Raw genomic sequence first — 26,566 nt, forward strand, 5'->3', positions numbered from 1 at the left:
ACAGCCCTCAAGTTTGCAAACAGTGGAAACCAACAAAGATGAACAGACCGCTGTGATTTTACTCAGTAATATGTTTTGAATGCTTCCTGTTCACATCGATGTATAAGGCAGTCAATCCGTATGACAAACAGTATGTAAAGAAAGTTGTCTCCAGAGTTAGAGGAGGAAGTTCCGGGGGTAGGGATGGTGCAGTGCCAGGCAGTAGATCTGCAAGGACACCAGGCTGGCACACACACGGCATCACACACACAGAGGTGGGGTGGCTGCTCAACACTGCTGGATTGCACTCTGTACCGGTCACCTGCTCTTCCAGCTGAAGTGGGAAGGCAGCGGTGCCTCTCACAGGGAACTTGAGGCTAAGACTGCGGCTGACAAGCTGAGGTCATGTCGTCATGGCCTAATGAGACTGAAACCTGCCCCAGACCATAGGCAGCCATGGCTGAGGAGTGCGCATGCCCAGTCTCTGCCGTAGCAGCAGAGGCAGTCAGCAGGCGTCAAAGTGGGGGCAGGCCTGTGGTAAAGCCACCCAGGGGTCAGTGAAGGGACAGCTGAGGTAAAGGTCTCCAGACAGAACTGTCCTGGACTTTCCAAGGTGGATCATGGCTGGATCAGGCTTCTGCTGGTATTCCAGGACTCTGCTCACATACCAAAGCGGGAGAGGTGGTGGGAAGGAAATGAGGGTTACACATGGGCTGGCACTCTGGGAAGTCTAGGTGAGCCGCGTCCCCCAAAGTCCATGCTCAGGAGCTCAGGTACACAAAGGGGCTTTTATAGGAAGGGAAAACGGACATGCTGAACACTAGGTGGGGTCATCAACTTTTGCTGGAACACGTAGTTGACCTTGACCTATCCCGACAAGTCTGAAGTTCCTGAGACCTTGCTTTTCTCCAGGTTCAACCTAGGAGTACGTACTTGTGTCAGTGGCGGTACAGGACACGCAGGGGAAGGAGCCACAATATCAGATTCAACAAGAAGTCTTGGGGTTCGTAAACGTAAAGATTATTTAGCAGGCAAGACTTCAAGTCGGCCGTTTTTTGTTTGCTTTTGAGAATTTAGGGGATGACAAATGACATCGGCAAAGGGGCGGGCACTGGGACACCGGCTGGGCCATGCGTGGGCAGAGGGGGCAATGATATCGGCAGCTCTCCAGGGCTGCAGCACCCGCTCCAGGAGCCCCTTAACTGACGCTCAGCAGCACCGGCCCAGCGTGGCTTGGCGCACGCGCAGAACAGACCGTTCCTTGGCCGCTGGCGCGCACGCGCGCGCCCCGCCCGGGATTCCGCCACTCCAGTCATGGCGGTTGTCGGGGCCGTCCTGGGTCCCGCCCTCGCTGACGTACCGCGGGTCACCTGACTCAGCTGCGGGCTGAAGAGACACAAGGGAAGTCGCCGTCGCGGGAGCTAGAGCCTCCGACCCAGGACTCCCGCGCCATGCCGTCCGAGAAGACCTTCAAGCAGCGCCGCAGCTTCGGTGCGTGCCCCGGGCCCTGGGGTGGGAGATCCGGGTGGTGTCGGGAGGGGTGGTGGCCGGGATCCCGGTGGTGTCATCAGGGGCCGGGACGTGCCAGGGGCCGGTGGGGTCTCCCTCTCCATCCCCCAGCTTCGCGATCCCTGCGGGCTGAGTCCCCTGGGTCGCCCGGGCCCGGCGCGTCACCTTGGTCGTCGGTGGTCTGGGCGTCCCCGCCGGGACAGGAAACCCGACCCGACTGGCGGAGGGGACCGTACCGCGGCGCTCTCGGCTGTGTCTTTAGTGGGCCCCAGGTCCGGGCGCCCGCAAGCCCCGGGACAGCACCCCGCCGCCTCCGCTCGGACAGTCGCCTGGGGACGTTGGTGTAGGAGAGATTAGCCTTTGTCTGCTAATGGAAATTTGATAGCTGTTCAATTTGCTTATAGTGATCTCTAGTTATTCTGGAACAGTTGTCAAGACAGGAGTAAGGGGAGTGCGAAAAGTGAGACGTGCACATTAGCCAGAACCCGGATCCCCCGAGTGGCCGAGGGTAAACTCTCCAAAGCTCCATCCGTCTTTACCTTAGAACGCGTTTTAGGTGGTTTTCTCGAGTTCGCCCTCATCTCCCCCTATCCCAGCATTCTGAAGGAAACGCGGGGATCTGATGACTGCCGCTTTCCTTGCTTCTGACTTTAGTGGTCCTGAGTGTGGGCACAGAGTTTAGAGGTGTGCCATACAGATGTTGTTGTTTGGAGCGGCCCCTTTGTGGAGGCCACGCCAGCCTTGCTTCTCCATTTTAAAGTATCTAGATTGGTGGAGCGCTGGAGTCTCCTATCTGCCTTGAGGGGATGCTTACTGGGTGGATGTAGGGCTCACTCCAAACAGACCCTTTGTAGCTGAAGAACCTGGGTGGGGCCTAGGGCAGTGAGGCTCAGGATCCGCCTAGTGGCAGAATCCCTTTAGCTTTCTGTCATACATTCTTGCACTTCCAGTAAGTAGCCATCATCCCCAGTGCTGAAAGGGGACTAAGACATTCTGGAGGCCAGGCACTCTTACAGATCCTTAGAAAGACAGGACCAACTTCAAGTTAAAACTGATTGAGAGGCAGGCGGATCAGATCTGAGTTCAAGGCCAGCAAGTTCCAGGACAGCCACGCTACACAGAGAACCCTGTCTGGGGGGAAAAAAAATAACAAACAAAACTGATGAAATTAATTCAGGGTTCACTCTTCTCAAAAGTGGTTCATCCCCCGCTAGGGTGACCCATTTATTTACCAACAAACCTGTTTCCCACCCAGTGCTCATTATTTTCAGGATGGTCCTAAGCACCAGTGAACCTGTGTCTCTAGGGAAGTTTGTGGCCAAAATATATAGCCCCAGGGACTGACCCGACTCCTGGAGGCAAGATTCCCATCAAATTCAACTAGATGTCAATCAAGCTTTTAATCCTAGCACTGGGGAGGCAGAGGCAGACCTGTCTTGAGTTTGAGGCCAGCCTGACTTCAGGCTAGCCAGGTCTTCATAGTGAGACCCTCCCCCTCTCAAAACAAACAAAATAACCTAGGTGGCTCGGGAACTTAAGCTGTCGCTCAGGGCTGGGCCCAATGGAGAGATAACTTAGTAATGGGGGCTGGGGTGGCATCTGTTCTTCCAGGCACTAGAAAAAACAATACTTAGACTTCTACCCGCTGATTATCTGCTCCTGCGACTCCTGTTCCCAGAGGCTAAGGAAAGGAGCCTAAGCCTGGACTTTGCTGGGCGTCTGTAGGAGCTCACTGCCATGTTGTGTTTTTTATTTGGTCATTAGTCAACTCTCTACAGGCCTGGGTGGGAGGCACTTGGGATGCTGAGAGGCTGAAGCTGTCAATGGTTGCATGGGCTGGTGTCTGGAGAGAGGCATGATAGATATGTCCTACAGTTAAAGGACCGGTCTCCTCCAGTACAAACTGTTGGCCTCAGAGCAGCTGTCTGCTTACAGATGCCCCTAGCATGCCCTGAATGTCCCCACTCTTCCAGGGATACCCCAGTTCACTGTCCCTGTAGCCAAAGGCTGAGCAAGTCCTACGGGGCCATCAGTTTTGTCCCTTGTAGTAATTATACTTTATTATTACTTTATTAAAGTAATTAATAAAGACAACTAATAGCTGGGCAGTGGTGGTGCTCGCCTTTAATCCCAGCACTCAGGAGGCAGAAGCAGGTGGATCTCTGAGTGAGTTTGAGGCCAGTCTGGTTTACAGAGTAAGTTCCAGGACAGCTGAGGCTACACAGAGAGACGCTTGTCTCAAAAAAAGCAAAACCTAAAGCTTCCTGTCTTTCCCTTTGGGGCCTTATTTTGGGACAAATGAGAGTGACATCGTAGTTTCTGGTGGAGCCCTTTGGCCCGTTCTTTTCCTTCTCAAATTGTAGGTGAGAACTGTTCCTACTCGAAGAAATCTGACTCTGCCTGAGCATTCCCGTCTTAACTAGTTGGCTCTTTGTTGTGGTGGGTTGGTTGGTTATTTTAAACAGACTGGGCTGGCCTTGAATTTACAGAGATCTTCCTGTCTCTGCCTTCAAGTGCTGGGATTAAAGGTGTGGGCCACCACGCCCAGTTTTTATTTTTATTTTTAAAAGAAGAGCTCAAGCTGGGAGGTGGTAGTGCACACCTTTAATCCTAGCATTCTTAAAACCAAAAAAGGAAGCTTGCCCAGCTGGGGTGATTTTAAGTATTGGCTAGGAACATGGGAGCGAAACCATGTGATTGCACCTAACACAGGAGTTATTTCCATGGCCTTTCTAAAAGGTGATCAAAAAGTTCTTTTAACCCACATGCAGTTGGCAGTGATACAGAAATTTGTCCGTCATGTTGGCCACAGCATCATTTTTTTCTGGAGCCTTCTCAAGATTTTTCACAACACTGTTTGCAAACACCATGAGTCCTACCCAAAGTGTCATGGTTCTGTTTTGTTTTGCTTAACGCCACCTCCTCCTTTGTGAGTGACGTGTCTCCAGCTGTATGGCCGAGTCGTGGGCTTTTTCCTGTTAGCGTAGAAAGCCTGGTGCAGTGTTGAAAATGAAGATAAGACTGGCGCTTGGCCTCCCGGCTTTGGTCAGCCAGGAGGCGAGGAGTTCAAGGTCATCCTTAACTACGTGATGAGTTTGAGGCCAAGCTGTGTCACAGGAGACTATCTCCAAAACCAGACAATGAAACAGAGCTATTCTCAGGAAAAGTGTTCATCAGCAGACTATGGGGTTTGGATTTGGGGTAGGGGGGTTTGAGAGAGCGTCAAACACTGTAGCCCAGGTGCACAGCTCTAGTTTCAGCACTGGGAAGACTCAGGCAAGAGGGTCTGCAGTTTGAAGCCAGCCTGGGATACATAGACCATTTCAGAAAAGAAATGAAACAAATCCTCAATGGTACCAAGTGGCTCCCCTTCCTTAACCAGAAGTGCTAAGTGAAAATTGCATTAGTCCTTGGTTTTTCCAAGTTGGACTGAAAAACTAACAAAACTTGACAGGAGTATCGGGGACTATGGGGGTCCAGCCCCTTGATAGTCCCCAGGGTCTGGGAAGAATATACAACCAGCTGATAATTTCTATGTACACGAAACTCCTTAGTTCATACACTTTATTATTCTGTGATAGTCTCTAAGATTCTATTTTGTTCTCATGTCTAGCTCCTTTCTTGCCTGACTTCTCTCTATATTTATCTACTACTGTCCCCTCTAGGTTCTATCTTAATTCCTTCATCTAGTTCTGTCCCTTCTAGGTTCTCATCTATCTAGTTCTTTCCCTTATCAGCTCCTCTCCCATCTCCTCCTCTCTCATCTGGCTCTTCCTCATCTTGTTCTTCCCCATCTGGCTCTTCCTCATCTTCCATCTCGTTCCTCTAGTCCTTTCTTCTAGCCCTTCAATCTAGTTCTTCCCCATCTCAGTTTGTTCCTCTCAAGTTCTTACCCATCTAGTTCTTCCATTCGTCCTGTGCCCTGGAAGTCCCCGTATATAAAGGGAGGGTCCAAGCTAAATTGCGTAAAGCTATTACTTAACGTCCACCTCTCCCAGGCGGTGTCTCCTTGTGGAATTTACCTTAAGTCAGGAGACTCGCCTGTGGGTTGTTATCATTGTTAGTCCTCGGAAGTTGGGCGCCCACCTGGGCGGTGTTTCCTGTAGTCCTTGAAAGTGGCTAAGAGAGATAATCTGATTCCAGAGAAAGCCTTTCCTGAGGCTGTTCTCCAAATACCTGGAATGTGTATGTCCAGAGAGTGATCAGTCTACACTGTTAGCCCTTCTAAGGAAAAAACCAACTGGGAAAACTATGAAGGCACACATGATTTCCGTAACAGAATACAGCTGATGTATAACAAGCCAAGTAACACCAAAAACTCCTTGGGATTTGGCTTCCTCTGGAGGAATTCCTTGATCCCTTCAGGTAGTGACTTTGCCATAACTATCTGAGTTCTTATGATATTCCTGCGGCCCGCAGCACAGGAGAGATTGGAAGACACCCCCTTCTTCCCAAGTTACAGTTAACCTGCTCTGTGTGGCTATCCATCTGGGTTTGCAGCCCCTTGGAATGAGGGTTTACCCTCCGGGCTGTGTTGAACTGCCTGATAGACCTGCTGTTGCTGTGGGGCCCACTGACTGCCTCCGTGCTCAGTGGTGAGATGTCATCCGTACCCGAAGTCCAGGGAAAGGTCCCCACTGCTGCTCTGCCTCAATACGGGACCATCACCAGCAGGAATTGGTAGCATGGCCCCTGATGTCACTGTGTCTCTTCTTTCTTGCAGAACAAAGAGTGGAAGATGTCCGGCTCATACGGGAACAGCACCCCACCAAGATCCCGGTAGGTCCTACTGTGGCTGTGACGATACTTCTGGCCCCACCACCGGCCAGCTCCCCCTCCCCCCACAGGAGCCCCTGGACTCTGGCTTTGTGTACCCACCTAACCACACGCTTCTCTTCCGAATCGGAACTTGTTGCTCTTGTGCCTGTCGAAGGGGAAAGGGACAAGTGGGCCAGAACTTAGCTTTTTTCCTTTTCTCCGTGGTATCCAGATGGAACCCAGGGCCTGAGCACGTGACTACTAAACTCTGCTCCAGCCGTCACTGCTAGGGAAACAAGGATGACTTCTGTGGGACTCCGCAGTCCTCAGGGTGGTGGCGTGGCTGCTTTGCAGGAGATGAAGGGGCATGACTGAGCCCCTTACTGAGTGTCTTGCTGACAGACAGCCATCAGTACCCCCTACGCGGTGCTCCCTGGTTTGAAGTCAGGCATGGACAGGCCAGGGTTCAAAGTGTCTCATGTTCTACACCAGTCCCCGCATTCTGGGCGGAATTCTGGTGTCCTGCTCTTTCACAGTAGAGGAGGACTTAGCCTCTCAGGATGTCAGCTGTCCCTGGGTTAGAAGGGAGCCCTAGTGCCAAGTGCTGCAGGTGTCTCTCTGTGTAGCTTTCTCACCAACCCCATCATACCATTCTCAAAGGGACAAGTCAAAGAGGGAGGGGTGGGGGAGGGGGACATGTTGTTCTAAATGGTTGGACATTTCCCAGTCTGTCCTCACGCGGGGGTAAAGCTTCCTGGGCAGGGCCCGGTAAGGAGCTTTTCCTGAACTGAAACAGTCCTTCATTCGGACTGCCTGCCCGACCTACTTGCAGGAAACACAGCCGCCTGAGCCTGCCAGGATCTGCAGGCAACTTCCTGCAAGGCTGTGGTCTGCGTGTACAGCAGCAGCTCCTTTCTACAGCAGCTTGGGATATTTGCAGAAACTCAGCTGTTGATCTGCTTGTGACACCAAGCAAGTGTGAGAGCCAGGCTCAGCGCTGCCTAGTTGAGAATAGCGGCCAGAGTGTCTGGCTCCCAGGCATTCCAGGCTGGAAACCTTGAGGGCAGAGGCCTGTTTCATACCAACCAGTCACATGTCTTCCACCATGACCTGTACATCTTCCCAAATTGGAGAGTGAAGGAAAAGCAGAAGTTAAGAACTGGAGAGGGGGGTTGGGGATTTAGCTCAGTGGTAGAGCACTTGCCTAGCAAGTGCAAGGCCCTGGGTTCGGTCCTCAGATCTAAAAAAAAAAAAAAATGGGCTGGAGAGATGACTCAGGTTAAGAGCACTACTTGTTCTTCCAAAAGTCCTGAGTTCAATTCCCAGCAACCACATGGTGGCTCACAACCATCTGTAATGAGATCTAACGCTCTCTTCTGGCCTTTAGGGATATGTGCAGACAGAACACTGCATACATAAAATAAATAATAAATCTTTAAAAAAAAAAAAAAAGAACTGGAGAGGGAGCCAGATATGCTTAGAAGATTGTTTCATTACGGGGATTCCCAACAAGGGGCTGGAACCTGCTCAGGGACAGCCCTCTAACGTTCCCACACTAATGACCTTCTAGAAGAGTGCCACAGTCTTTCTTACATGTCCTTAACTACCCTGCACTTTTGAAGGGTCTGCCTCATAAACCCAGGTATGTGGCACCCACAGCTGGCATTTCCTGTGGATTCCATGCTTCTGAGCAATCCACAGGATGAAGTTTTCAATCTCCCAGGAATGAGAATGGCAGCTTTTGAGAGATGGCCTTTCGAGGAACCACATGTAGGTCATGTGCAGATGGGCGCTTTCCCTCCAGAAGCATGTCGCTGTGTTCCTTTTTCCATGACCAGGCAGGGATTTCTGTTCTCTGGGTGGATACATGGCACTTGGAAACTGGTGTGCTGAGGTTCTAAGGCCAGTCAATGCTCAGATCTTCACAGCAGCTTTTTGTGTAGTTTTGGTGTTAAGGCTGGTCTCTATAATCCAGATTAGTCCATAATTCGAGGCAGTGAGCCTCAGCCTCCAAATACTGGGATTATGCATGTGCCCCATGTCCATACCTAGCTTTTTGGGTTTGTTGTTGTTAAATTGTTTGGTTTTTTTTTTTTTTTTTGAGAAAGAATTTCAGCCCTGGCTGTCCTGGATTTCGCTCTGTAGACCAGGCTGGCCTTGAACTCACAGAGATCCACCTGCCTCTACCTCCTGAGTGCTGGGATTAAAGGTGTGAGCCACCACCACACCCGGCTGCTTTTACTAACATTTGTTAAAAATTATGTTTTGGGTAGAGAGATGGCTCAGTGGCATAGAATACTTGATGCTCTCACAGAGGACCTGGGTTTGATTCCTAGCACCCACATGGCAGCTCACAGCCATCTGACCCATAAAACTTATGGCTGTATATATTACTGGGTATGAAGAGGTTCATGTCTGTGATCCTAGCACTTAGGAGGCTGATGCAGGTGGATAGCCATGAGTTAAAGGCTATCCTGGGCTATGGTGTAAAACTGTTTTTAAAAAAACAGCCAGATATGGTGACATACACCTTTAATCCTAGCAAAACAGTTTTAACAACAAAAAGGGTGCCTGGTGGCCAGTACATGTCCTGTGCCACATTTCGCAGACAGAGCTGTGAATGAATGCTGGTCACAGGAGTGTTATGGGGAAGCTAATGGAAGACTGGGTTAGGCCCAACTCTACATAGCACATGCTGGCCACAGCATGGGGAGCGTTGTACCTGTTGCTAAGTGTCTCCGGCCTTTGCAGGTGATAATAGAGCGATACAAGGGTGAGAAGCAACTGCCCGTCCTGGACAAAACCAAGTTCCTTGTACCTGATCACGTGAACATGAGCGAGCTCATCAAGATAATTAGGTATTGGGCCATTTCTTACCTGTTTCCTTGAGTGACACTTCTCCTTTCCCCATCTTGGTGCCAGCCGTAGGTCCCTCCTACTTCTTAATGTCCTTGTAAGTCAGGCGGGTCCCCCCTGCAGCTGCATGTATCTCAGGACAGCTATGAATGTCGTCTAGCATTGATAGAAGCCATCACATCTGAGGGGCTAAAGTGGACATATACACTGTACGACGATTCTTTGAAATTTTACTAGATTGCTGCTGGCTCATTGGAGATCCCTATCCTAGTAAACTGTCAGGAGTACTTAAGCTTGTGGACAGTGAGAGTTAGTAAGAGAATGTGGACTCAGAACTGCAGCAACCTGAAAGGCTATGGCCAGTTGTAGATTTTGAATACTGATGGCTATTTGGATGACAGTTTCAAACTGGCGTCAGGTAGAGAGCCAGTCCCTCCTGATTCCAGCCATCGCTGAGGGCTGTGACATGCTAAGGAGAGGGCTGTGGGCTTGCTTAGTTGTGCCAGATTAGTGGGTTGGTTTTTTGTTTTTGGTTTTTTTAGTGGCCCAAGTTCTTCACAGTATGGCAATCTCAGTGAGTCTCCCCACTGCCTTCTCTCCACAGAAGGCGCTTACAGCTTAACGCCAATCAAGCTTTCTTCCTCCTGGTGAACGGGCACAGCATGGTGAGTGTGTCCACGCCCATTTCTGAAGTGTACGAGAGTGAGAAGGATGAAGACGGCTTTCTGTACATGGTGTATGCCTCCCAGGAGACATTTGGAACAGCACTGGCTGTGTAAGACTAAAACAATGCCTAATGTTTGTTAAGCCCTTATCAAGGAAAAAAGGGACGTCACCAGCGGATGCTGGTCAGCTCACACTCACAGATCAGAACGTAGGCGCCCACCTAGGGTGTTAGGAACTATTTGTCAGCCAGAAACTGAGCTCCATGCAAGCGCATTCAGCTTGGAAACTCATCTAAACTAGGCTCTCTTGTGTTCAAACTTTAGAAGTTTAAAAATAAAATACTTTGCATCCTAAGTTGCCAATAAAACAGACCAAGTTCTTTTGACATTTTTCTCCTCAGTAGGGATTTAAAATGGAACAGCATCATCAGGAGCAGTCTCTTCCTGGGATCTGCTGCCTTCTCTAAAAGGGCTTCAACTCAGTAGATAAGTCTGCCTAAGCGGTCCCTTGGCCCGGGTTGTCTAGCAGAGGACCCCAGGGCTCTGGCTTTGACCAACACAGGTCAGATATGTAGGCTGTAGCTCTAAGTAGCCTGGTCCTGACCCCCAGCTGCACCACCACGTTCACCCTCAACGGTGCAAGGAAACTTATTCGCTGCTGTCTAGATGCTACCACAGCACTCACCACTGCTCAGAGGCCAGGTCCAGCCTTGAACAAGGGGTTGCTTGGTCCAGCTTCGTTCTTAAGAGGCTGCAAAGTGTTTTTCAACTGGTTTGGATTTTGCCTGGCCCGTCCCTGCTCCAGGGAGGGGAGCAGGCAGGTGTGCAGTGCTGGCCTTCGGCCGCAGCTGTCCAACAGTAGACTGAACTCTGAAGTTGAAATGCACTCCCATCTGCACTTGGCTTACAGCTATAGATAATGTGTCAGTGTGTAACTGTCGTTGTAAGAGTAGTTCTGTCAGAGAGCTGCTGAGATTCTCCCACGTCACCTCAGTCCATTAGATGTCAGCTGTGAAGTCAACAGCAGCAGGAGACAGACACATGCTCTTGATGATATCCATGGCCAGTTCCAACTAATGCAAACCACTGCTTCCTGCTACCTGCATGTGGTCCACTGTGACACTCAGGCCATCCTTGGTCACTCACTCATCTTTGTGATCTGAGAATCTCAGTGAGAACTGCCTGCTGTCATGGAGGGAAACCAACATAGCCACCTCCTACCCTACTCCTTACAGTACCCCTCCCCCTCCCTGCATGCAGCTGTCCACTTGCTAACTTTCAATTTGTTATTTTATTTACATCATGTATATTCTGACTACCCTGTTTCGTGTAGGTTGTGTGCGTCATTATTATGTCCCCGGTTTTTATAACTACGGTGCGATCAATAAGGATTCCTGTAATACTGCTTTAAAAATGCTGCTCAGACGGGCGGCCTTCATTTATAGGACACATGTACACTTTGATGCACTAAGTGAATAAAGGCACAATTGAACCTGTCCTGAGAGCTGTCTCATGGTGTCAGCGTACGAACTGGGCCTGCAGTGTGCTGAGGGGGAGGGCATCTTCCTCTCCTTGGTCAACACATTGCCACTAGTTCCTGCTTTTAAAATCTCTGGATAGCTGACTCATCTGCCAGCTGTCAGGATGCAAGCTGGAGCTGTGGTAGTAACACACACGATGGCTTTGCCCACCAGAGCACGCACAGCCAAGGATGAGTGTGGGGTGGGCGGCTTTACTCATGTGGACGGACAGCTGCTGACACTGGGAGACAGTGGAAGCAACTTCAGCTTCCACTGGCAAGTGAGTCTCACCAGCGCTGTCACCAGGTCCCCGTTCTGCAAGACCAGGTCGGCCATCTCACATCCCAGGGTTCCAACTGTCAAAGATTGTGCAGCTGAAACATGTTTAACCCAGTCAAATATTTGTACGGTGGGGAGGACACTGTTCAAAGCTGGGAACCTTGGCAGGAAGCAGAGCAGGGCCCAAGAGTCCTGGAAATTGGAGGAGCCAAGGAAGAAGGTGCCTCACCTGGAGGAGAACTGAGCTGGGAAAGGGTCCTGCCTCTGACAAACATCTGAGGACATCGAACACTTGAGTTTTTTTTAATTTTTATTTTCCGTACATTAAATTTACTCATAAAAACAGTCTAAAAATGTACAATTTTTCCTTTTTAACAAAGTATAATAAAACATAAAAACCCCAAAAACAGAATACTTGACATTTACAATTCAAAATCAAATTAGCAGAATATTAAATATTTACAAAACTATATCTTTTAAAAATATTTATAAAGTTACATGCAATTTTGTAGAATTGACAAAAGAATGGCTCAAAAATGGGGAGAATTGTCCTTCATTCCTAAAAAGAAAATATGCCCAATAGAATCTGAAGGTTTCAGTCTTGGTACCAACATCTCCTCTGTGTGTGCGTGAGAACTGACCTGTGCTGAGGGCTGGGCCACTGCCCGCCTTGTGGTAGGGCAGTGACCTGGACCTGGACCTGGCCTTGCCAGTACAGTATGTGGTTTTCTGAAATATTGCCAAGTGTTGACTACAGATGCTTGCATTCAGTCAAACTCGGACAGGCCAGCAGTCCAGTCTCTGGACCCCGTGGGTTCTTAGGCCACCTGACTTGCTCTATGGGAGTCATCTACGCTTTGGAAAGGACAGCTCCCCCTGCTCAGGTTCCCCAAGACTGCCCTTGGGGATGAGGCTGAGCAGACAGAGTCCCTACAACCTTTTAAGACTTTAGCAAGTAATGTCACCCGTTAGCTGGCTGTAAAACTAGCACGTGTCAGACCAAATGCCAGGGAAGCAAGATAGAGTGACAGGGACGGAGTGCGGAGAGACCTAGTTCCCATCGGGCTGTCCTCAAGGGACTGTCATGGCACACATGTAGGCGAAGGTACCGCCACTGCGAATGCCTCTGACGTGCGCGTGGTACCCCAGGCTGACCTGCGCGCAGGACCGGAAGCCTGACGAGCTCCACACGGGAGCTGCTAACTATTGCATTAACAGGCCAGCTGCTGTCATCTTTGCGAGATGAGCGTGCCGCTGGTTTCCTAATACCCAACCGTATATATGTTGAAGAAGTATTTTGTCTTTATTGTAAGAGCTAGCTCCCACTCCTCAGTGCTCTTCAGAAGTTAGGAGTTTTCAACATTAAAACACTTTCCAATTTTCGCTATCAAGCATGAAATAAAAACTAGAAAGGAAGGTAGAAAATTGAGTAGTTTGCTTAAACAACAAAAAGGTCACATAGCTGTTTTGTCCCAACATCATGCCCTCCTTCCTATCTGAATATCCCACTTCCTACCCTGAGATGTTAACACAGGATTCGAACTGACGCCGCAGTCCCGGGGCTATGCCCACCTGGGTACCACTGCCACCTGACACAGCAGTTTCAGGAAAATGACTGGAAAGGGCTGGTCTGTTTGGTGTGTAACAAGTCTCCCAGTGAAAGTGTTGGCCATGCTGATGGCCTCTACAGGCTATGGGAGTGAGCCCCACCCACAAACATCTGCCCATGATCCCATGTTGTGCATGCTCCTTTGCGTGATATAATCCTTGCCGGCTTCACAGAAATGCCACACCACACAAGCTCTTCCAAAGACAACCGGCGGCTTCCAGACACAGACTTCTGTCTGGACAGCGGAGATGGTGCTGGGGCTCACTTGCCTCAGCTGAATGCCAAGTCATGTGGGAGTTGCCACAGCAGACTGCTGTCTTTCAGGTTAACAGCTGAAAGGGTAACAAGACACTTCCATTCCCTATACTGACCACAAAACAAAAAACTTAAATATGATTTTTTTCTTTTGCTATGAGACAGTTTTCAACAATTTCTGTGTTGAAATAGGATTTATTTAAAATATTTCTTTGTTTAAAAAAACCAAAAAATTTAAAAGTTTGGCTTTCAGCACATATCCAGGCCACTGTAACGGCCTTCAGAAATATTAAAATCGTAAACATCAATGAACACTCTAAGTCTTCCTTATTAACACAATGCGACCAATCCCAGTCTGGTGCTCTTTAAGGCAAAGTTGTGTCAGTTCTTGTATTTGACATTTGTAGTGTTACTGAGTGAGAGATCAACAGTGCATCCCCTAACGCCTCATCACCATCACCTCAGAACAGATGTGATACTGTGTGCCATGGACAGAACAGAGGTCTATCAATCCTGCATTGCATAGAATCGACAACACTCAAGCCTTCCGTGTGGGTCTCCACGGATAGAAAGCCCATCTTAGAATATGAAGCCTTGCATCACAGCGCCTCCAATTATAGGGTATTTTGTGATTTACACTAATTTTGCATGAGGGTGATTGTCCCATCTGAAGAATGGTCTAAGGACTGAGATTTTCTTCTCCATAAATACGAAGCTGGAAAATCCTTGGCAAGATCTTACCATTAATTTTTTAACACCGAAGGCTTCAGCATTTTAAATATTATTTGAGCATAAAATTCCCTTTAACCTCGAAGGTCTAAGCCCCTCATGCTTCCGTTGTGGTGGGTTGAAACGTTCATACCCTGTTGAGGAGTGAGGACCCACCCCCACCCCTGGTCTGGACTGTAACTGGTGAGTGGTTTCGAGGAGTCTTGCATCTCTCTACTGAAGTTTTCCAGGCAATTTTAACGGAATTAACTATCAACACACAGCCTACCACAAAAGAAGCTGACAGTTTCCAGTCTTGTTCATAAATCACAGGACTGTATTACTGCTGAATGTCTGTCTCAAGTGTAAATTCATCAGCAGTAAGCTCTGGGGCTGGGGTCCTGGGGGAAGCCATTTGAGACACGACAACTTGCCAGCTTCCTGAAGAATGAGGAGCATCGGTCAAAGCCAACTCACAAAGTCGAGTCATTCCCATGTCCTCAGGAGTTGGTTCTTGTTTGGAGAGAGCAGGCTCAAAGCCACCAATGGGAGGGGTGGTCTCAAGCCTCGGTGACTGGATTCCCTGGGACTTGGACCCTTAGAAACGAAGTTGTCAAGAGTGAGCTATGTCTTATCTACTAATATTGTGTAAATTTGTTTACAGAAAAGAATATTAAAAACCTGGAACTGCTCCACGTGTCTGCAGAAGGACACCCTGCGACCTCTGGGTGTACTAGGCCGAGCAGCCTGCTGGTGCCAACTCCAATGCCCACTGATGGAGTCCCCTACTTGTCGGGTCCCAGAAGAGTCTGCCTCCCAGACTGAAAGGGTCCTTGTCAGGTAGTGCAATCCTTAAGAAGCCAGACATGAGGCTCCCACTCTAGGAAACAGCAAAATCCAGTTGGCACTTCCTAGCCCAAAGGGGTCTTGGATCCGACTGGGGAACTCCACTTGAGAGAACTCCGACCTGCAGTCTTAACTCAGGTCGTGCATAGCTGCCCTGGAATTTATGTGTGAGCCTAGAAGGACCAGCGATCTTCAGGAGACAGGTCTCCATACTGCAACAACGGTGTGGTGGCCACATCACTGCTGTGGAGATGTCTACTAGGCAGTCCTTATATCAAGCTCCAAACTAGGATTTTGGCAATGAAATCGAGTTTGACGCACTTCTATGCTAGATTCTCTATCCAGTATAGTAAAGTAAAGCACCTTTGGGTTAAAAATATTAAGCTCCACAGCAACTCGACTTCAGTTTTCTATGTGATTTTCCTTAGGTCTCCATGGCTCCATAGCAACTTGACTTCAGTTCTCTATGTGATTTTTCATGGCTTAATAAAATGTTCTGTTGCCAAAAAAAAAAAAAAAAGGATCAGTCCGTGGAGTCCAGACTTTCTGCTGGAGGGGCATATTTCAACCTAAAAGTTCCTGGAGAGAAAGAATGAGAGAGAGAGAGAAAGAGAGAGAAGAGGGTGAAGCCTGCGTCAGTTGTGGAAGTGCACATCCCACCCACCTTCCCCTGAGCTCGCTCCACTGAGGACCGACTACTCTGCACAGCTGGGTGTTACGGGTTTCCAAGACGCTGGGAGAGGCGACAAGAGAGCAGCACAGCCCGCCTCTCCACGCCTTGGATCTCGTTCTCTGGACACAGACCGTGTACCCGGGCTGGCAGCACACCCACGCGGGCAGGAAAGGCCCGGACTTAGAAGGTGCAGACCAGCTCTGGGAAGGGAGGCAGCCACCTGTACCACCACTGGCTCTCTCAGGTCACAGGTTTCGGCTTCTAAAAGCTCTCTAGGTGGTGAAGGTCAACAGGAAACTGCACAACCTGACATGGAGGTGCTGGGAGCCCAGAGATGGGCAAAGTGGGACCAACTTTCCTAACTTGACTATAATTTTTTCAAAACAAATAGCAGTTGCAAACCTAGTGATCCAGGTGTGTGGTAATAATGTTAATCCCAGCACTCTGGAGGCCAAGACAAGAGGAACATGAGTTCAAAGCCAGACAATAAAACAACACCACAAGAATAAGCCTGGTATAATATGGTAGACATATTTAAATTTAAATAATGAAGACAAACTATAGAAAATAAGAGACAAGGGGAAGGAAGCTGCAGCCAGTCAGCAAGACACAAGGGCACACAGCAGCCCTGAATGGACAGACCAGCAGAGGCGGCTGTGGTGGCCAAGGAAACCGTAACCACTGCCCCACCCTTAATTTTCACATATCTTCCAGGAGGTGGCAGCAATCACTGGCTGCTCCAACAGCCCTGGAAGTTCCATCCAGCTCATTCTGCTTAAATAAGGTGTACTGTTTTTAAGGTGTGTGTGTGTGTGTGTGTGTGTGTGTGTGTGTGTGTGTGTGTGTGTGTGTGTGTGTGTGTGTGTGTGTGTTTTCATATGTTTGAGTGCCTACAGAAGCCAGGAGAGGGCTCTAGATTTCCTAGAGCCAAAATTACAGGCAGTTGTGAATGGCCTAACAATGGGTACAGGAACTGAACTCAGGTTAAATAAGTTGGCTTTAAAAACAAGTTTACTAGTTTTCAAAAAGCCAAGCAGTCATGGGTACTTCTCCCAGGAGCCACAGCCAGCAGCGCAGCAGGGAAAACCCAGCCCCTCCCCAAGTTTACCTTGCCGGTTGAAGTCCATGGACGGTTGCTTGCAATCCTGAGCGCGGTGGCCAGTAGCTCCACAGTTGTAACAGGACAGATTGCCACTCTTTTTGTGACTGGAGCCATTGGTGCTGCCCACCAGGCCTTGGGTTTGGTACACCCCTGCTGTCCCAGCCATGAAGTTCTGCATGGGTGGCACCGCGAAAGTGGACTGCCCACCTAGGACAGGGTCCGGAGTCACACTGCCACTGTAGGGCGCGTGCACAACAGGGAAGGCAGAACCGCCACCGTACTGCTGGGTGCTGACGTAGCCGTTGCTGCACATGGGACTGAAGGGTAGGAAAGGGAAGGTAAACATGGATGGCCCAGAGAATGGGTGCTGGAAGTAGTTGGCATAGCTGACAGTCAGGCCACTGGAGCCACAGCTGCCACTGCACCCACAGGACGTGCACACAATGCAGCCAGGTGGGGGCGGCGCAGGCTGTGGGGGTGCGGGGGGCTGCTGATGGTGGTGGTGGTGGTGGTGGTTCTGACTTGAGGCAGGAATGTTTCCTGGGGAGCTGCTGCCAGCACCGCCACTGTAGAAGCTGCTTTCAGGGACAGAGGAGAGGGCAGGGCTGGAGCTGGGGGCAGGGCAACTGGGCAGAGTGGCCATGCTCGCAAAAGATGTGGAGGGGTGGCTGCTGGGGGAGGCAGTGTTGCTGTTGGCGCAGAAGCTGCCCTGCAGTGGGCCCACAGGCACACTGCTCACTGCAGAGAAGGCAACTTTGGTGTTGGCTGTATACAGAGCAGTCCGGGGGTTGATTATTGCAGGGGGCACGCTGATCTGCCCGTTGTTGGGGCAAGAAGTCTGCCCAGAGATGGCAGCATCAGCAGGGACGGAGGAGGACAGCAGCAGCTTGATGGGCGGCCGGGCCACATGCAGGACGGTGCTCGGTGTCCCTGTGGCGGCTGAGCTGGTCTCCACAGTCAGGGCTGGCTGCTGCGCTGTCTTCAGCACCCTGTCCAGTGTGGCCGCATGCACAACTTTGGCCCGGGGACCAAAGGAGACCGTGGGTGACACAGAGTTGTTCTCCACAATGCCCGAGAGGACCTGTACTGGCGGATGGGGTGCCGCTGAGGGCAGTGTGTCCAGCACAGGGCCACCAAAGCTCTTGTCTACTTTTGTGCCACTTCTAGGGCCAGGCCCCTTGTTCCTTTCTTCCAAGGACAGAAGGGAGTGGACAGAGGATGAGAGGAGCTTCACATCCGTGCTGCCTCTGTCCGACTTGTGCACAGAGTTCAGCATGCGGACAGGTGCCAGGTGTGAAGCTGCAGGCATCAGCTGTGGGGGCAGGGGATGGTGACCTGCAGGGCTGGAGCCAGCCTCATTCTGCACAGGCAGAACCTGGGCCGTGGGTCTGGCAGAGTTGGATGGGAAGTGAGTCAGCAACATTACAGGCTTCTCCTTATCAGTACCCTCAACATGTATGTCCACACCTGAGGACGGAAAAGACTGTTAGCACAGCGTGCGCCCAGGGTTGAGCTCAGAAGGAGGGACAGCAAACAGGCCACACAGCACAGGTGTCTTACGTCTATCGCTCTCCTCAGCGCTGTCTGAACTCTCCTCTCGCACCTGCACACCCATGGGGCTAGAGGAAGAGCTGGAATACTCTGAGGAGCTGCCTTCCCGGGGCAGCTGGTGAGCCGGTGGCTCCACCTCCACCCGCAGCTCTGTGGAGAAGGCAGGTAGAGGTCAATAGCTCTATGGCACTCGCCCACAGGCAAGAGAACCCTGCTAGGAACACTAGGAAACACGTCCCCAATCACGGTCAGATTACACTCCCAGAATCTTGAAAACTGAACCAACCACTTAAGGCCGTACTGTTAGGTGACAGAGCAAAGGGGGACTCCTGACTCAGGCTATCACACTGCAAGGGTGATGCCCAGTCCCTGTGGGGCCGGTTCCATCCTGAAGAGTGCAGAACAGCACTGTATTATCTGCCATGAAGGCTCCCTACAGCAGGCTGAATTGTCCAAGCTGGACATTTATTTCTTACCCATCTGCCATGACTCTTGCTATTCATCACATCCTGTTGATGAATAAAGCAATGCTCAGTGCTTTCCTGCAGGAAAACACAGCCACTAACTCGTATGTCCCCAGCCTCTTCCACGTACAGGGAACAGGGGCAGAGGAGGACGGAGGCTGAAAACCCAAGTCCTTAAGCCTCTCAAGTCTCCAATGGGAAGACAGGAAAGACAACAGTGGTCAGAGAAAGGGCACCGGGCTACAGTTCATGACAGGTACCTGTGTGGCAAGGGCCTTTCACCTCTCTGAACTGTATCTTGCTTCCCCTGAAAGCATGAGAGTTCAGGGTCTAACAATGCTGCCCAAATAATCTGAGGCGAGGCATCAGTGTCTGGCAGCTAAGGCCAACCATACAATTACTTTCCTGTAGTAAACACTATAGAGTCAGGATAAAGAAGACTAAGTATAAACATTTAAAACCTGTAAATAAAAAACAAGAGTGATCTGAAGTCTAATTCTGATCCAAAAGAATACCATACCACACCTGTACACACGCCACACATCTGAACCACAGGCCCTCACACACCTGCAGCATGGCTGCTACGCCCAGGCTGCACAGGCCCCACGTGGCTGGTGGGGGTGACTCGGGCCACTCCACTGCTGGTGACCAAGGATGGGGCTGAGGAGTTGAGGCACCGTCTCTCTGACTTCTCCCTGTGAGTAAGCATAGTAAGCATAGTCAGAAAGCTTCTGCACCACCACACTCCAGCTTCCAGTGCACCTCCCAGGCAGGTCCTCCCAGGTGATGTTGGGCATCAACTGAGGCCTGGGTAAGAAAGAAAGTAACCCAGACCCTGACATTTAAAAACCTGCAGGTTATAACACTGCTGGGCACATGAGAAACTAAAATGAACACAATTTATTCTGTGTTGATTTGGTGTTTTGAGTCACGGGTTACCTCAAACTCAAATCCCTATCCTCCTGCCTCAGCCTCAGTGCTAGGATTGCAGTGTGGCCACACCCAGAAAAGCACACATTAAGTAATTTCTTTTTTCTCTTTCTTTTCTTTTTTTGTTTGTTTTTGTTTTTTTGAGACAGCATTTCTCTGTGTAGTTCTAGCTGTTCTTGAACTAGCCCTGTAGACCAGGCTGGCCCCAAACTCACAGAGATCCACCTGCCTCCGCCTCCCAAGTGCTGGGATTAAAGACATGTGGCATCAACAACACCCAGCATATATCAAATGATTTCATGCTTACTTTTCCAGCTCCAACTGAGTCTTGAGCTTTTTCTTTGCTCCCATGGTGAGGGACTCAAATTTATTCAGGTCTTCTTCAGTAAGGCTCAGGAACTTGCATAGGACAAACAAAGGACAGTTACTGAGATGACCATGAGGACTCTGGAACCAACAAACCTGAATCTGAGTGCAGGACAAGAGATCAAAGGGCAAGCAAACAAAAAACTAGAGATATGGACGCCATTTCCCATTGCTTGAAAGAGCTGTGGCCTCTCTCCTCTGTTCCTCACGACAAGTGCAGCTGACAGGCACCCTGCAGCCCTCTGGTCCCTGCACACCTCAGACAGTTTGAACCACTATTATAATTGAGGCTGTCGCTGTCCCTATACTGTGGGGAAGGTCTCACTGGTGTGCACCAGCCTCTGCACACAGAAGCAAAGCACAGTTGCCTTACGACCATTCTTTTTGGCAAACCTTCAGTAGTTGATAAGGACCCAAATCATCTAGAAAGGCGGCACTATCCAGACAAAGTGGTAACTAGCCCACAGGCCTGACGCCCCAGGACAACTGGCAACACAACTGGCTTACCACTCACAGCCAGCTGTGGGATTCAGGCATCTCATCATAGTTCCGAGTAGAAAATTCAAACTGATTATGACCAATGTTAGAGAATCTCTTGTCCTTAAGATTCAAGGACCCAGCTGGGAGTGGTGGCACACACCTTTAATCCCAGCACTAGGGAGGCAGAGGCAGGCAGATCTCTGTGAGTTCGAGGCCAGCCTGGTCTACAAAGTGAGTTCCAGGACAGCCAGGGCTACACAGAGAAACTCTGTCTCAAAAAAAAAAAAAAAAAGATGCAGGGTCCCTCAGCAGCAGCATGGCAAACAGAAACACTGCGTTTCCCCACCTCCAAAGCTCCATCTCCAGGTTTAACAGTGGCCTTTTAGATGTGTGGAGCTATTACAGAGTCATTTTGTCCAGCAGGGGGAGTTCAGACTTCAAACACCTTGTGCAGGTATCATTTGGCTTAGCCAGTGGTACTGAGGTTTAGAAAACACCAAAAGGCATCTCTAGTCAACACTGCCCACTCAAACACTGCTCTCTGAGCAGGCCACCCTCCCTCCCAGGACTCCACCGTTCAATGTAGCCTTGGCTGTCTGAGCCCCACTTGCTTGTGTCCAAGGCAATGACTCTGTGAGCTGGCCACACGGAGGCTCGAGCTACACCGGAGCGGCTTCAAAGAGGAGAAAATGGCATCGGAATGAGCACTGGCCTACAGTAGCTTGAGGGATGGAGCCAACTGAAGTCACAGAGTCCCTGGTTTGTCAAGACCTGAAACATCTAGAAAAGCTATGTGCTTATGACAACTCCTGCTTTGGTTTGTTCTGGCTTCAGGCAGAACACCTGGGGGTGAACTCTTGGTCCCTCTAACATCAAGCTATATGATCACCACCCAGGTTCTTGACACCTCTAGGAATGAGGACAGGGCACAGGCTAGAGAGGAACACTCGAAGGTGTGACCCTCTGAGTAGCCAACATACCTTCTCCATGGTGAGCTGTTTAAAGACAGGGTAATACTTGTGCAAACGCAGCTTCCTAAGCCAGTCTAAAATCCCATTTTGCTCCTGGGGCTGAGGGGCCTGCAGACTAGAGGGCATCAGGATGGTAGGCGAGTTGTCCACTTGGGTCCGGTAGGCCAGTGCTGAGCCTGTCCCCGCTGTGTGGGAGCAGTGGGGCAGGGAAGCAGACGCACTGGCCGAGTGAGGCAGGTGGTGCTGGGCGCTGCTCTGCGAGGACGGAATGCCAGCCACTCCACACACAGGCCTGCAGGACAGGGGACAACAGAGTACAGGCACCGCTCTACAGACTGCCAGCTGGCACCAGGAGGTTAGAGGTATCTCATGCTGGCACCTACTCCCTTAGTGCATCTGGTGTTCAGCTCATGGCACACTTGAGTCTAATCAGTGTCCTGTCTGCTACCACCCCCATCACAACTTCCCTCCTCACAACACAGTGCCCACAGGGACACTTCTGTGTGCACATGCTGTGTGTGTCCATGTGCACCAGAGATTCAGCTGAGCTACCTGGTGTCTGTCACTTCTAAAAAACAAGATGATACCAATAAATCACGAGTTAAAACAAGCTACTCAGCACTGGGGAAAAAAACATGAAACTGGGAAGCCAAAACGGGATTCTTTCTACCCAACTCCTCTCCTGTCATTATCCAAGATACAGGTTGAGCAGACTGCTCTGACAGCAGCTGGTACACACACACACACACACACACACACACACACACACACACACACACACACACACACACACACACAGAGGAGGAGGCGGTGCTGGCCATGCTGGCTAGAGAGGACCACTCACCTCCCAGACACGCCCATCATGGCACCTACTTTAGGAAGGGAGGGGTTGCCAGGACCTACAAAGTAGAAGAAAAGTGTCATAGAAACTGACAGACAATAATATAGCTTTATTTTATTTTTTAACCATTTCACAAACTTACTTGGACTTTGGAGCTGTTGGGTGGGAGACGAAGTGCTGAAGAACTTCCTAACGTGGTCATGTTTCAGTGTGTGTGAAGGTATGGAAGCCAAGTACCTGGGGAGTAACACAGCAGCTTGTCAGCACTGAAATCTCAATCTCAATCTCAATCTCAATCTCATCTCTCTCTCTCTCTCTCTCTCTCTCTCTCTCTCTCTCTCTCTCTCTCTCACACACACACACACACACACACACACACACACACACACACACACACAACAGTGGGAAAATCTGAAAACTTCACCCAAGAGAATGTCCGACAGCCTGATACTCGTCTTGCTTTTATTCATCTTATATAGTTCCCTTCAAGTCCCTTCTCGTCTCTTACAGAGAGTGAATCAAGAGTCTGGGACATGAGCACTGGAACTGTAATGCTCCCAAGTCTGCCCCAACTAAGTCACAATGTGAAGACACTGGTTCCAGGGCTCAGAGAGGATCATGACCTCTTACACACTAGAGAACCAGCAAGAGGCCACAGCTGTGGCTCAGTTGGTGAGTGTTTATCCAACATACATGAAGCCCTGGGTTCCATCCTTACACCACATCAACTGTGTGTACTGGGGCACACTTTGATCCCAGCCCTTGGGGGGTGGAAGCAGGAGGATTACAAATTCAAGGTCATCCTCAGTCTCCAAACAACAGAGCAAAACTAGTGAGCCTCAGTACTGCATGGACCATGTGTGGGCCACGATTGAAGATTCAGAGAACCTATTTTCAATCTGACAAGCTTCAGATTCTTCTTTTCCCTGAGACAGGGTTTCTCTGTGTAGCCCTGGCTGTCCTGGAACTCACTCTGTAAACCAGACTGGCCTCGAACTCACAGAGATCAGCCTGCCTCTGCCTCCTGAGTGCTTGCTGGGAGTAAAGGTGTACACCACAACCACCACCCAGCCACAGCTTTGGCTTTTAACCACACGACACAGCTGATTGCTCATATCATCTCACAAGGACAGCAAAAGCCCACACGGCACAAGCTTTTGATTCCTTCACCTCATCCTCAACTCACCCCAAGGTTGTCCATATCCTTCAAACTCTTCTAACAGATAGTCCTGGAGATAAAGGAAAGACCAGAGCAGTCACACCACCTAGCCAAGAGCCTTACTTACCTCAGACCTGCTTCCAAATCCACATGGTTGCGCTCCACATAGAAGGAATCTGGGCCAGCCAAGCAAGGAATGAGTTTGTCCAAGTTCTCTTCAGGGTAGAGCTGGGATAACTGAAAGAAACGACAAGGCAGAAGAAGGTCGTCTCCACAGCACACCAGCACCTTGCCTTTGGCTTGACAAGGGGCCTCCGGAACATCTGAGGTAGGACAGTTTGGACCTTTTCAGCTGCTTAGGTTCTATACACATGTAAGACACCCCACCACAGGCAGGAGATACCCCACAATCTACTCATCCTAACTATCCCTGAGTCTAACATAGTTTGAGCCACAGGGCCAGTTCCTGACCAGAAGCTGAACAGGGATCAGGACTGCAAAGAAAATTCAAAGACTCTTCGATACCATACTATGGTCAGCACAAATGGGATAAGATGGATATATCCCCCTGGGCCATTTATGCTAGGCCAGCAGTGAGGTCCTAGCAGGGTCAGTGTAGACAGGGGTGGCTGGCTCTGGACATGACTGTAACATCTTTGATGGGCTGATGCTTCCTGGGTCTTGAGCTGCCAGAGGTTTGCTTAACACTCGGCTTTCAGGTGTCCCAATACACTGGAGTGGCTCTTCCTGATGTATCCTCTCTCAAGGACAGGCTGCCAATGCCCATTACCTGGTGCTAGACTTATCAGGCACAAGTTCCCTGGGAACAGATCTAAACTCCCAGGGCCTTGTCTCTAAGGCAAAGGTTCTTAGCCTTTAGGGGAGGAACTGGAACATGATATGTTCCTGGCCCAGTGTATAAAAAAAGACCCCAGTTTCTTAGGCAACAGTACTTTGGGTGGAAGAGAAAAGCAAACATCTTCTGGCCCTGGAGCAAGGACTTTCATGAAAACCCCATGGATGCAGGACCCTATTTAACACACAAGCAGAGGTCATCTACTACGGGGAAGGGGTTGAGGTTATGACAAAGTCTAGCCTCCAAAACCCAGGCACAACAGCCCTGTGTCTAGGATCACGACCAGGACAGGAGAGCGGAGAATCCTCCTCTTACCCTTCCATAAGTCTAGCACCAGGTAATGGGCATTGGCAGCCTGTCCTTGAGAGAGGATACATCAGGAAGAGCCACTCCAGTGTATTGGGACACCTGAAAGCCGAGTGTTAAGCAAACCTCTGGCAGCTCAAGACCCAGGAAGCATCAGCCCATCAAAGATGTTACAGTCATGTCCAGAGCCAGCCACCCCTGTCTACACTGACCCTGCTAGGACCTCACTGCTGGCCTAGCAGGAGACAAGTATCCACTATAGGCATGACTACTGTTTCCTCAGATTCTGCAGCCTTCCAAACATAATGACTATATAATAAAAATTTGAAAAAAAAATTGAAATAAAAATTTCAAAAACATGAGAAAATACAGGGACAGGGAGACTACTGTCAATGCTGTCAAGAGATAAATTAGGTGGGGTGGCTCATGCTTGTGATCCCAGAACCTCTCTGCTGACTGTCATGACTAGGTCAAAGACAGAAGCCATTGGTACCACTGCACCATGTAGTTTTCACTGCTTGAAGAGCCCTTGGTCACCTTACCTTTGAAATAAATTCAGTCACTTCTGAGGAAGACTTGGTTACTGATGTTATTGAAGAATCAGACCATAAGACCTTAAAAACAAATATACAAGTCTTAACAAACAGATACCACATACTCAGATTCCAACTGCCTAGGGCCCACAGCTAGTAACTACTGCCTGGTGAATGGTATACTCACACTCCTGACTTGCTAAGAAGACAAAAGTCACATAATCCAAGTCCATTCATGTACTACCAAGTCACTAGAGCATGGGGGCCACTCCTAGGGCATCTCTGCCATCTAAGTACCCATGTGCACCAGGCATGCTTCCTTCTCTGCATGGTACATGTGATTCTGGACAGAGCATCAAGTCACTAGAAATCACCCTTTTCCTCTGGAAGCAGGTGTCTGTGTCACACAGTTGCTGTGGCTATGTGAAAACGTGAGCCCAGGCCTAGCTTGGGCCCTCGGGCAGATGACAAACGTGGAACAGGAGAGGTCCTCCACAGGAGGGCTGCACCAGGCCAAGAGCGTCTGAGAGGTGAGCAGGGCTTGGAGCCTGCAGAGGCTGCACGTGCCTGTAGGCTTAATACTTACTTTAGCCCATGGCACTTGGGCTGGCATCATCTTGTGACTTCATAAAGCTCCTGACACTGGCTGAGCTCTCCTGTCATCCCTTCTTGAATACAACAAGCCTACTGCTCACAACAGTGCTATGCAGCCTGAATGCAGCTACTTCTTCAGGTGTATATGTGTGGGTTTTTTTTTTTGGGGGGGGGTAGCGGCAACATGTGCAAAGGACATGAACCCACTTAGAAAGGCAAAGACAGGAGGCATGAAGAATAGGCCAACTTAGAGATACAAAACACACACATTTTGCCTAAAACCCAGAAGTCATTGCCCAAAAGAGACACATCACATTTACCATGGTGTGGAGGCAAGAGTACAAGATGCCAAGCCCCTAATCCCTTCCCTGCATAGCTGAGACAGCCCTGACCTGGGAGGGCTCAATCATGTTCCTCTCATCTGTGAGATGTACGTGGATCTGCATACTTCACCATCAGCAGTGTGTGGCAGCTCTCCCAAAGCCACAGCAAATGGGAGAGAAGACCCCATGACTTAACAGGTGAGGCAACTACAGTCTCTGAGCTACCTGCTGCTAGGAGTGTGGCTTCCATCCCAACTTGTGTGCACTTTGTAGAAAGATACCTCAGTGCTTCTTGGCTTCCAACCCTCCCACAAAGCTGGGGTTCCTCAGTTTGGGCCACATCAACCCTGACATCCCAGATTGAAGACTGAAGATTGAGTCACCCAGAGCCTTGAGTAGAGACAGCTGGCAATCTGTTTCTAGCAGGAGTCTT

At 49.9% G+C, this 26,566-nt stretch overlaps 2 protein-coding genes across 13 annotated transcripts in view; one reads left to right on the forward strand and one right to left on the reverse strand.

Moving 5' to 3' along the window:
• The first annotated feature begins 458 nt into the window (after window positions 1-458).
• Map1lc3b (microtubule associated protein 1 light chain 3 beta) lies at window positions 459-11,263 on the forward strand. Its single transcript, XM_006990139.4, has 4 exons — window positions 459-1,470; window positions 6,212-6,267; window positions 8,998-9,104; window positions 9,707-11,263. Exons 1-4 carry the CDS (start codon window positions 1,431-1,433, stop codon window positions 9,879-9,881), a joined length of 378 nt encoding a protein of 125 aa, XP_006990201.1. The 5' UTR covers window positions 459-1,430; the 3' UTR covers window positions 9,882-11,263.
• A 2,342-nt stretch (window positions 11,264-13,605) lies between these two features.
• Zcchc14 (zinc finger CCHC-type containing 14) overlaps window positions 13,606-26,566 on the reverse strand; it is a 54,037-nt gene continuing 41,076 nt past the window's right edge. For 4 of the 12 annotated variants that reach the window (XM_006990140.4, XM_076572225.1, XM_042277790.2 and 1 more), the window contains 10 exons: window positions 25,226-25,297; window positions 23,649-23,758; window positions 22,505-22,599; window positions 22,366-22,420; window positions 21,531-21,813; window positions 20,012-20,103; window positions 19,342-19,469; window positions 18,320-18,460; window positions 16,766-18,226; window positions 13,606-15,563 (listed from right to left, as the gene is read on the reverse strand). In XM_006990140.4, coding sequence (XP_006990202.1) covers window positions 15,508-15,563; window positions 16,766-18,226; window positions 18,320-18,460; window positions 19,342-19,469; window positions 20,012-20,103; window positions 21,531-21,813; window positions 22,366-22,420; window positions 22,505-22,599; window positions 23,649-23,758; window positions 25,226-25,297 — 2,493 coding nt within the window. In that variant the 3' untranslated portion in view covers window positions 13,606-15,507. The remainder of the gene's footprint in view (window positions 15,564-16,765; window positions 18,227-18,319; window positions 18,461-19,341; window positions 19,470-20,011; window positions 20,104-21,530; window positions 21,814-22,365; window positions 22,421-22,504; window positions 22,600-23,648; window positions 23,759-25,225; window positions 25,298-26,566) is intronic. The other 8 variants (XR_006072270.2, XR_013051359.1, XR_013051360.1 and 5 more) reach the window with 4 other exon arrangements.

Source organism: Peromyscus maniculatus, chromosome 5 (genome assembly GCF_049852395.1).
Source record: "Peromyscus maniculatus bairdii isolate BWxNUB_F1_BW_parent chromosome 5, HU_Pman_BW_mat_3.1, whole genome shotgun sequence".
Classification (NCBI taxonomy): Eukaryota; Metazoa; Chordata; class Mammalia; order Rodentia; family Cricetidae; genus Peromyscus; species Peromyscus maniculatus.